This window comes from Salvelinus namaycush, chromosome 8 (assembly GCF_016432855.1).
Source record: "Salvelinus namaycush isolate Seneca chromosome 8, SaNama_1.0, whole genome shotgun sequence".
Classification (NCBI taxonomy): Eukaryota; Metazoa; Chordata; class Actinopteri; order Salmoniformes; family Salmonidae; genus Salvelinus; species Salvelinus namaycush.
Genome location: NC_052314.1, coordinates 51,483,948 through 51,495,973, shown reverse-complemented (window position 1 = coordinate 51,495,973; position 12,026 = coordinate 51,483,948). Strand labels below are relative to the sequence as shown.

General features: G+C 43.0%; 2 protein-coding genes across 2 annotated transcripts in view; one reads left to right on the top strand and one right to left on the bottom strand.

The window, feature by feature from the left end:
- Window positions 1-12,026, top strand: part of LOC120052789 (NLR family CARD domain-containing protein 3-like) — a 99,605-nt gene that overhangs the window by 18,071 nt on the left and 69,508 nt on the right. The gene's annotated exons all lie outside the window — the stretch shown is intronic.
- LOC120052793 lies at window positions 7,960-10,296 on the bottom strand. Its single transcript, XM_038999920.1, has 2 exons — window positions 9,964-10,296; window positions 7,960-9,273 (listed from the first exon to the last, which is right to left on the bottom strand). Exon 2 carries the CDS (start codon window positions 9,265-9,267, stop codon window positions 8,611-8,613), a length of 657 nt encoding a protein of 218 aa, XP_038855848.1. The 5' UTR covers window positions 9,268-9,273; window positions 9,964-10,296; the 3' UTR covers window positions 7,960-8,610.

Genomic DNA, 12,026 nt, shown 5'->3' with positions numbered 1-12,026 from the left:
GAGACAACGTGGAGATAAGGAGTAACAAAATATATATTTATTAAATAAAGTAACTAGGTATAATATACAATGATGTGTGTAATCAGTAATCAGTAGTGTAAGTGAGTGTTTTGCATGCATGAATGTGATAATGCAGGGTGTTGAAAGATGTTAAAGCAACCAACCAAAAAAACACCAAGAAACACAACCAAATCTATAAAGGTGTCTGCATGGAGAGAGTCTCCCCCATGAATGGGGAAGTGGTGTATTTATCCTGGGACACACTGGGCTCAGGTGTTTCCCATGTAGCTGACAACCCTCCCAACTCCGCCCACCGGCATCCTAATAAGGAAACAAGAACAAAGAGAGAATACGGCAGACAGAGTGGGAGGGTCGTCACATTCCCCCCCCATAAAACCGGGGACCAACAAGGACCCCGGAACAACATACCGGCCCCTGCGTCCCAAATTGACACAGCCTCTGCGTCCCAAATTGACACAGCCTCTGCGTACCAAATTGATGAGGGGTTACGTGTTCACACTTCCAATTTGCCCCAGCCAACCTCCTCCTCAGACCTCAGCAACCTTTGCGCACGGGAAGCAACATTTAAGAGGAAAGAAGACTCCCCAGACCTCAGCAACCTTAGTGCATAGGAAGCAACATTTAAGAGGAAAGAAGACTCCCCAGACCTCAGCAACCTTAGTGCATAGGAAGCAACATTTAAGAGGAAAGAAGACTCCCCAGACCTCAGCAACCTTAGTGCATAGGAAGCAACATTTAAGAGGAAAGAAGACTCCCCAGACCTCAGCAACCTTAGTGCATAGGAAGCAACTTTTAAGAGGAAAGAAGAACACAAGACCAGGAGGGAACAGACAGGACAGAGAGAACATGACAATACGAAACAATGGTCAGTCACGTAACCATTTAGGAACAGGGCGCACGAGAGAGCGCATCAGCAATCACGTTTTCAGTCCCCCGGATGTGCCACACACATCGAGATGGAATGATTGTAAAAAATAAACACCATCTCATTATTCTCTGGTTCGGACACATCATGGACCTCAAAAAAGTGAGAGGGTTATGGTCGGTGTAGACCACAATGGGTACTACCCCCCGACCCGACATACACTTCGAAGTGTTGTAGCGCCCAGATGAGTGCTAGCGCTTCCTTTTCAATAACTGAACAGTTCAACTGATAATCGTTAAACTTTTTGGAAAAGAAAGGTTTACCGTCCTCTGTAGATTCCCACTGTTCATTCTCAGAGGAACGTGCATAATAGGGTTTTAACAAATTTACATGGCACAGGTAGTGTGCTTTCCTCCGTTCTGGAGTGGCAACTAGATCATTTCGCTCAGTGTACTTAAGCACCACTGTATATGGACCTTGAAACTTGGCTTGAAAAGGAGAACCAACAATTGGCAGCAGAGCAAGAACCTGGTCGCCTGGACTAAAGTGACGAGGCTCAGCTCGGCAATCAAATATGCCTTTCATCCTCTCCTGTGAAGATGATAGCTTCTCTTTAGCCATTTCGCCAGCGGCATACAAGCGGCGCCGGAAATCACACACATACGATAACAAGGACTGAGGAGGCTCGGGAGACTTCCAGTCATCCTGAAGAACAGATAGAAGTCCACGCACCCTATGTCCAAGCACAAGGCCATTTGGACTGAAACCCGTGCTCTCCTGTGTAACCTCCCTAGCGGCTAACAGTAACAAAGGCAACCCCTCCTCCCAATCCTTATCCATCTCAGTACAATAACCTCTCAACAAAGACTTAAGTGTTTGATGGAAACGTTCCAGTGTTCCTTGACTTTGCGCGTGATAGGCGCTAGCCAGATTGTGCTTAATATGGAGCTGTTGGAGAACCCGACCAAACAGATTAGAGGTGAAATTAGATCCTGATTCACTCTGAATGACCTTAGGTATTCCAAACAGTGACAGAAACTGAGTCAGAGCTTTTAACACAGACTTAGTCGTGATAGACCGGAGAGGATAGGCTGCTGGAAACCTTGTGGTCTGACACATCACAGTGAACAAGTAACTACTACCCTTTTTAGAACGAGGCAAAGGACCCACACAGTCAATGATCAGATACTCAAAAGGTTGGCTGAGTACAGGAATAGGAAACAGTGGTACCGGCTTAATAGCTTGATTAGGTTTACCAGTTAATTGACAGGTGTGACAAGTTTTGATGAAATCAGAGACATCCCTCTTTAATCTAGGCCAAAAGAAATGTCTTAATATGTGATGGTAGGTTTTCCTCACACCCATATGTCCAGCAACATCATTGTGAGAAGTTGTCAACACCAACTCACAAAGTTTTACTGGTACCACAACCTGACTAATCGCCTCCCCCAGAAAACAACTACCATGAGACACCCACTTTCTCATCAGGACATCCTCTTGGAGAAAATAGCCATGGGCGACATCTCCCAACTGTTCCACAGGCACAATTTGGTCACGCAACTCTTCTAATGTGGGGTCAGTCTGTTGCGCATTGATTAGATCTGAGTGGGTAACAGATAACGGAATAACAGTGAAAGCAGTGGCATACTTCTTTGTGGTATTCTCATTAGTCGGCACAGTGACCAGTTCGCCACGGCTCATAGAACGCGTCACTGCACACGCGCTGAACATCTCTGGGGAGCTCTGTACACTCTCATCAGGAATCTCAACAACTGACGGCTTTATGGAAACGACTAGAGATGGAAACACGACAGGCCACACCCGCTCACCAGCCAAGTTGTTCCCGAGAATAACGTCGATACCCTCAATAGGCAACGAAGGACGCACCCCCACAACAACCTCACCTTTTACCAGTCCACAATCCAACATCAGTTTATGCAATGGAACTGAAAGAGTGTTCAAACCTATTCCCCTAATTAGAACACTATTCCCCGAATCAGTCTCAGCTGAAAAGGGTAACACAGACTCCAACACAAACGATTCGGAGGCACCTGTGTCTCTCAAGATCTTTACTGGCACTAATTCCTTACTTCCTAATATAGACACAAAACCTTCCGTAATGAAAGGTAAAGAGTCTGGGTCAATATGGACTTTCACATGCGCCTGGGCCTGAGACCATGTGTCATGAGTAAACTGATGTGGAATGGACGCAGCTAACGCCGTAGGCTTAGATTTAACGTAATCACGCGTACTGAATTTACCCTTTTCCCTGAGAACCGGACATTCGTTTTTCCAATGACCTGAACCTTGACAGTAATGACACTCTTGATCAAAGTCAGCTTTACTACGGGAGTCAGACTCAAGCCTAGTTGAATGGAACTCTGCCCGTGAACCAAAATACCTCGGTGAGCGAGGCCCAAATTTCTCCGAACGCCCCCACTCACTCCGAATACGGGGCTCTGCAAAGACACTTTTGTGAGTCAAAATATATTCGTCCGCCAAAACCGCAGCTTCAGCGACAGTCTTTACTTTTCATTCGTTAATGTACGTGGCTATACGATCAGGGATTGTGTCCTTAAATTGCTCTAACCTAATCAGATCACACAGCCCTTGGAAAGTCACAACTGCAGAGGCGGAACACCAGCGATTAAACTGTAAAGATAATTGTCGCGCAAACTCAACATGAGTCTGTTTATCATCCCTTTTTAAAGTTCTAAATCGTTGGCGGTAAGCCTCAGGGACCAATTCATAAATCTGTAACACAGCCATTTTAACCTTATCATAACTGGCACTGTCGTGTACACTAAGAGCTGAATATGCTTCCTGCGCTTTACCAGTCAGCACACACTGCAACATTAAAGTGCGGTCAGAATCAGGCCAACTCCTAGCGTCAGCAACACGCTCAAACAACAAAAAGAATGTCTCAGGGTCCTTTTCATTAAACTGAGGCAATAACCGTAAATTCCCAACAATATCAAATGTGTCCGGGGCACGACCAAAAGAGGATCGACCCCTAGGTAAATCTGGATCACCTTCCCAGAACAAACTCTCCCCTGAGATTTTTCCTTCCCTAACCAACTCTATCCGTTCTTGTTGCAACTTGATTTTAGCCATCTCCATATCTTGTTTAAATGCTAATTCCTTTTCATACTTCTCACGATCATGCTGCCGATCATACTTTAGCTTTAACAGAAGCAGTTCTTTCTGCTGTTCAAAATGAAGACTACTAGGACTAACTGATGGAATGGCCATTGTAACGTTACGGGGAGATGACTCCTCAGCAGAGGCTGGCCCAGTGGTAACTTCAAGAATACCACTCTCCATCAGATTGGCCTTCAATATCAACCTAATAGAATTCTTTAGACGTTTATCACTAATCTCAACCTTGTAGTGTTCAGCGACCTTCAACAGTTGTTCTTTAGTACCTAATTCTAACAGTTCCTCTGATGGAAAGCGAATGAACTCATCTACATAAGACGCCATAGTTACAACAACAAAAAATCTCACTCTTCCCCTCTGCTGAGCACACCAGACCACAACCAGAGAAATGACAATCACCCTGAGCACCACAGAAGAGAGATGAGAACGGAGCTTCCCCAAAACCTACATTAACTCAACCCTAGTCTTCGTGCGGATTTGCGGTGGGTATTTATGCACTGTAGCCCGCTGGCAAGGAAATAAACCCCCCAGCACGCTGGCAGATTCCACCAAGCCACGGATGTGCCCCCGAGACAACTGCTCAGTACACAGACACCACACAAAAATAACAAACATTAACCATGCCCAACATATTCCAAAAATGAAACACGTCACTAAGCCTATCAGGGGTAAAAGGCTATAGCTCCGGGTAGCAAGTTCCACTACACTACAAATCTCCCACTGAGGTACACAGCCGATTACTCACCTCAGACCGATGTCCCAACAGAAAGTAGAACAAGGGTTTCCTGGCTGGGCAGGGCCCTGGAACTAACCAATGTACTCTCTCCAACGCAGCACACAAACCAAACAACAAAGGCAACCAATACTGGGCCTATCAAACTCAAACAAAATATGCAAACCAAACACGTACCTCCACGTTCTCCCAAACCAATACGTTCAAAGATCCCGGACGAGCCCCCACTTGTCACGAACCGGCTCAAAGCCCGTAACAAAAGGGAGACAACGTGGAGATAAGGAGTAACAAAATTTATATTTATTAAATAAAGTAACTAGGTATAATATACAATGATGTGTGCAATCAGTAATCAGTAGTGTAAGTGAGTGTTTTGCATGCATGAATGTGATAATGCAGGGTGTTGAAAGATGCTAAAGCAACCAACCAAAAAAACACCAAGAAACACAACCAAATCTATAAAGGTGTCTGCATGAAGAGAGTCTCCGCCATGAATGGGGAAGTGGTGTATTTATCCTGGGACACACTGGGCTCAGGTGTTTCCCATGTAGCTGACGACCCTCCCAACTCCGCCCACCGGGATCCTAATAAGGAAATAAGAACAAAGAGAGAATACGGCAGACAGAGTGGGAGGGTCGTCACACTCTCCACTCCAGTGATGATCCATGGCACGAAGCCTCCAGTGATGATCCATGGCACGAAGCCTCCAGTGATGATCAATGGCACAAAGCATCCAGTGATGATCCATGGCACGAACCATCCAGTGATGATCCATGGCACGAAGCCTCCAGTGATGATCCATGGCAAGAAGCCTCCAGTGATGATCCATGGCACGAAGCCTCCAGTGAGGAGTTATGGCACGAGGCGAAGACCGTCAGTCCGGAGCCTCCAGCGTCGCCCTCCAGTCCGGAGCCTCCAGCGACGCCCTCCTGTCCGGAGCAGACAGAGTCTCCCTCCTGTCCGGAGCAGCCAGAGTCTCCCTCCTGTCCGGGGCCCACTGCGAGGGTCTTCAGTCCGGGGCCCGCTGCGAGGGTGTCTAGTCCGGGGTCGGCGGCAATGGTCTCCGCTCCAGAGGCGCCACCTAAGTGGGCCAAGACTAAGTTGGAGCGGGGTCCACGTCCCGCACCAGAGCCGACACCGCGGATAGATGCCCACCTAGACCCTCCCCTATAGGTTTAGGTTTTGCGGCCGGAGTCCGCACCTTTGGGGGGGGGGGGGGGGGGGGGGGGGGGGGGGGGGTACTGTCACGCCCTGACCTTAGAGATCCTTTTTATGTCTCTATTTTGGTTTGGTCAGGGCGTGAGTTGGGGGTGGACATTCTAGGTTTTGTTCTATGTTGTCCTTTTCTATGTGTTTGGCCTGGTATGGTTCCCAATCAGAGGCAGCTGTCAATCGTTGTCTCTGATTGAGAACCATACTTGGGTAGCCTGTTCCCACCTGCGTTTGTGGGTAGTTGTTTTCTGTTTTGTGTCTTCACCTTACAGAACTGTTTCGTTCACTCTCTTTGTTTTTTTGTTTGTTATTGCAGTGTTCAGTTTATTTATTAAAATTAACATGGACACTTACCACGCTGCGTTTTGGTCCGATCCTTCCTATTCCTCCTCCGAAGACAACAATCGTAACATTTTGTACATATAATTAAGCATTAAGCATTATGATTATGGCTCTAGATTGCAGGGAAAAGCTGTTTCAGAAAAATGCAAAAATCTCCAACTTCCACACAGGGAGTCAGATCATTTGATTCTCACATTGTTGTTTGTTTGGCTTGAAATGTGTAAATCAATGAAATGTGTCCCTCTAAAGGTTATTCATATTTTCACTGTAGTCTCTTCCCAAGATAGTTTTACCATTTCTACACCACATTCAGCAGCATCCAGATTCCATCCACCATTCCCTCAGATCTGTCGCCTACGTGTGAATCTGCCATGTCTTTGGACTCTGTAGAGCAGCTCTTATTGTAGGTCTGGTTTACACATTCTTATTTATGATCAAAAGAGTGTGTGTGTGTGTGTGTGTTAGAAAAGTTTCTGTTTCCTATTTGTATAAAGAACAGAAATATATCACAAGGTGAAATAAAGACAAATTATACAGCTTGTCTTCTTTGTATTTCATTCTAAATCGGCGTATTAGAAATCTGATATGTTATCGATTACAAAAATATTTAAAAAACATAACATTAGCAGACACTCTTATCCAAACTGACTTACAGTCAGTGCCTTCAACTAAGGTAGGCAAAGACAACCACATATCCCAGTCATTGCAAGTAAAACCAAGTAAAAATTCAAGTAAAACAGTGCACCAGAGTCTTTGTAGTCATCATAGTGGTTCTCCTGGTCATCACTTTGATCGTTTTGGTCATCTTACGGAGGTTAGAGAGTCATTGTAGCTGTTGTGCTGTTATTTGTCCATCAGGGTTGGGGTCAATTCCATTTCAATTTAGTCAATTCTCAAAGCTTTTCCGTCAGTACATTTTTTTATTTCAGTTTACTACCTGAATTGACTGAGTTGACATGGAATTGACCCCAACCCTGATGGACCAACCGCAGCACAACAGCTACAATGACTGCTATCTCTACAACTTCCCTAAGATGACCAAAACAAAGTGATGACCAGGAGAACCACTATGATGACTACAAAGACTCTGGTGCACCGTTCTCTCAGCGATAGTCCCAACAAGGACGTGGTCTGGTCCTGTTCCCGATCGCAAGTGGGCCGGACCAAACTGTCCAAAGTGGTTTGGTCCGGACCAGATTGTTCTGAGGGTTCGGAGTAATATTCCCATGAGATGACATCCGATATTTGCTATAATGAAACAACAGGAGAGATTACAGTTTTGCTACAATAAAACAACAAGAGAGATTACGTTGTTTGCTTTAAGAAAACAAGAGAGATTACATTGTTTGCTTTAAGAAAACAACAAGAGAGATTACATTGTTTGCTATAATGAAACAACAAGAGAGAGTACATTGTTTGCTATAATGAAACAACAAGAGAGATTACATTGCTTGCTTTAAGAAAACAACAAGAGAGATTACATTGTTTGCTATAATGAAACAACAAGAGAGATTACATTTTTTGATTTAAGAAAACAACAAGAGAGATTACATTGTTTGCTATAATGAAACAACAAGAGAGATTATATTTTTTGATTTAAGAAAACAACAAGAGAGATTACATTGTTTGCAATAATGAAACAAGAGAGATTACATTGTTTGCTATAATGAAACAACAAGAGAGATTACATTGTTTGCTTTAAGAAAACAACAAGAGAGATTACATTGTTTGCTTTAAGAAAACAACAAGAGAGATTACATTTTTTGCTATAAGAAAACAACAAGAGAGATTACATTGTTTGCTTTAAGAAAACAACAAGAGAGATTACATTGTTTGCTTTAAGAAAACAACAAGAGAGATTACATTGTTTGCTTTAATGAAACAACAAGAGAGATTACATTGTTTGCTTTAAGAAAATAACAAGAGAGATTACATTGTTTGCTTTAATGAAACAACAAGAGAGATTACATTGTTTGCTTTAAGAAAATAACAAGAGAGAGACATATTTCTTCTTCTTTTCTTCTTTGATTTTTACTCAAAATAATCACAGAAAGAAAGTTTCCATCCATGTAAATTCATGTTTTTAAACAGATAATATATCATATATTGCAAATAGGCCTGATAATATACTATTTGTAACATAACTATTTTACCATTTCTAAAATAATATAACTGTTGTATTTACTAGGCTATATGACTTACCCAATCAAAACACTATGGCAAATTACCTATGGACTTAACATATTAATGCACAATGGCTAACATCAGAATCCTTTCTCTACAACTTCCCTAAGATGCTCAAAATGATAAAAGTGATCACCAGGAAGACCAGACAAAAGATAAAGACCATGAAAGCTCTGAGGAGGCGCTCTCTCAGCGACAGCCCCATGTAGCCCGTCTGGTCCAGGAATGTCGCTAGCTCCAGCTCAGGGTCCTGGATGATGCGGATCAAATCCGGATTTACAAGGTGGGTGCGTTCGGAGTCAAACTCCCCCCGGCCGCCATCCTCCTTGTGCTCGGTGACATAGGTGGCCGTCACGTCCCCCTGCTTCAGCCTGATGATGATGCGGTCCTTGTTGCATTGGCGGTAGCCCAGGGAAAGCCCGTAGTCCTGGCTCACGTAGTCCGGTAGGTCCTTGGCTTTGGAATAGGTCTCTGTGTTCAGGTTGCCCACCTCGAAGTAGCTTTCCCTGCGGTCTCGCGATAGAACTGGGAGAATCTCCTCGAAGTTGCCAAAGTAGTGGAAGCCGAACTCTTCCATCTCAGGGTGGCACTGTACCAGCATGTTGCCGTGGTGATTGAACGCCACACACTCGTTGGCGAACCAGAAAAGGAGTTTGAGGCCGTGTCGGGGAGGAGGACGGCCGAAGCCAGAGTCCTTCAGGTCTTGTATGGTGCTCAGCTGACTACCTTCTTCTCTGACAGACCGCACCATCTTGAACTGTAGGGATAGAGATATAGAAGGATGGTTGGCGAGAGAGAGAGAGCAAGAGAGAGAGAGAGAGAGCAAGAGAGAGAGTGAGAGAGACACAGAGACAAATGCTAGCGAGAGAGTTAGACAGAGACAGGAAGAATGGGGGAGTGATATTCTATCCTGCCTCTCCACTACTTTCTGAAGATGTGGTGACTAGTCTGCGACTATGACAGACTGATTATTCACATGACTGATTGTTGCCTAAGTAAGAGGTGAGAGGGAGGGACTGCCATGCAAGTGTTCTTCAGGCTGAGGAAACCAAACTCAAACATTGTCATAAGAACTCTGCTCGGGACTATGTGTGTTTTCGTGTCTGCATTATCTTTACTGTAGATTACTGTGAGTGCACAGTAATGTTTTATGTAACTTTGAAGGCAAGATTAAAATGTAGATCAATGGACCTTGCACCTAGTCACACATACTGATAAATTGCATGCACTTAAAAGTTGTGGCAAGCCGTGCCGTCTCAGCCTCTCCCTGTGTACATACTCGCGATCACGCGAACCCCAAAGCTGCATAATTTGCAGTCAGTCATAGCTGCTAGAACCTGAGGTTGATCACCTAATGTGGAGTTAAAATAACAAACTAATGTGTATATAATTCAATTATTATTAATTGGGGTGGTGTGTGTCTGTGCCAGCAAGTGTCTGTCCTTACCGGATCTCTGTCCTTTCTTTGTCCAGTCCCAGATAGTTTTAGCTGACACTTTAGGTCTATCCTGTTAAGTCAGACTCTGAGACAAACAGCTTCACAGAAATCACCTTACAATAAATGAATGATCTGAGCTTGTCCTGGGTCGGACGCTAGTGTAGACTACCCACAGAGACAAACTCTGTCTTGAAGCTAACCTCCTTCAGTGGGTGTATCTCAATAGTCCTCAGTGGCTTCCTCTCCTCTGCTTCAAATGCACTGATCTGAAACATGGGACAGGTAAAATAATTATTACGGATGTATTTGCTTTCAGCAGTTCTGTTTTTAACCCACATGAATTCAGATGAACGAAAGGTGACTATTGAGATTCAACTACTGTTTGACCCAGCGTGCACTGACCCTCAACGCCCACACACGAATTGGCCAATATCACCCACACACTCTCTCCCAATCCTTGTGAGTTGGTTTCCCAAAGTTTCCCAAAATATAGTGTACATAAAATATGGATACATGAGAGAGAGATAGTGAAAGAGATAACAGTTGTATTTTCTCTTTGGTTTAAAATAATTTATAATATGTATCACATGAACAGAGAAATGATGTCTGCAATGTACATTAAAATGCTGTTAGCTATCCAAATATGTCTTTAAAACTTCTTAGGGATAGGTCCCTTTCTTCCTCCATTTCCGCCTGAATGATGTGCCCAAAGTAAATTGCCTGTAGCCCAGGCCCTGAAGCCAGGATATGCAAATAATTGGTACCGTTGGAAAGAAAATACTTTGAAGTTTGTAGAAATGTTAAAATAATGTAGGAAAATGTAGCACAATAGATATGGTAGGAGAAAATCCACAGACAAACCAACCAGATTTTGTTTTTGAGAGAGACCAGAATTAGAATTGCAAGAGAAAGGTCATGTTGTAAATTAGCTCCCTGGATGCAATTCCTATGGCTTCCACAGGGTGTCAGCAGTCTATGTTCAAGGTTTCATGCTTGTAATTACTTCAAAAATGAATAACAAATAACAGTTTTAGTGGAAGGACACAGTCTTGGAAATCGGTGTTTGCGCGTCATGAAGAAATTACGCACCTGCTAAAATAGATTTCCTATTGAACATACTTCTTTCCTAAAGAAATATTATAGTTTGATTACATTTTAGGGTATCTGAGGAGTAAATAGAAACGTATTTTGACTTCTTGAAACAAAGTTTAGGGGTAGATTTTCAGATTCCTTTCTCTGCAAGTTGAACGAGTGGATTACTGAAATCGATGGCGCTAAACTAAACTGACTTTTTGGGATATAAAGAAGGATTTTATCTAACAAAACGACACTACATGTTATAGTTGGGACCCTTTGGATGACAAATCAGAGGAAGATTTTCAGAAAGTAAGTGAATATTTAATCTTTAAATGTGAATGTATGAAACCTGTTCCAGTGGAAAGATATTTTGATGTGGGGCGCCGTCCTCAAACAATCGCATGGCGTGTTTTCGCTGTAATAGCTACTGTAAATCGGACTGTGCAGTTAGATTAACAAGAATGTAAGCTTTCAGCCGATATAAGACACGTATATGTACCTAAATGTTTAAAATCCATAATATGTATGATTATTTATGTATATATGAATTATGTGCCCTCCAGTTTCACCCGAAGTTGTTCTGCTAGCGGGACACCTAGCCCTATCATCCACATTGAAGCATGGCACTTGCCTTGTTCACAGTTTACTGTTAGATGATTAGATTAGATTTGAATGTCAATTCACTACATTAGCTTTCAGGTTAGAGTTGCACTTTCATAATACAATGGTTCTTGATAAGCAATTCTATATTATATAAATTAAATCATAACTACAATCATTACTAATCATAACTAATGTTGTAATATATTTAAATGACACTTTAACACAATTTAACACAAATTACACAATTCCCTTTTGCTAACTCAAAAGGGAATTCAGATAGTATTCTCCTGTTGTCGATGGTTTTGAAAATTATATCAACATGATATTAGTACAAGAATCAATATGCTTCAAAAAGAAACTACAGGAAGTATAGTGGTAAATATTACTCACGT

Bases quoted from the DNA above. Each gene is read 5' to 3' on its own strand.
- LOC120052793 (XM_038999920.1), bottom strand. From the start codon at position 9,267: ATGGTGCGGTCTGTCAGAGAAGAAGGTAGTCAGCTGAGCACCATACAA.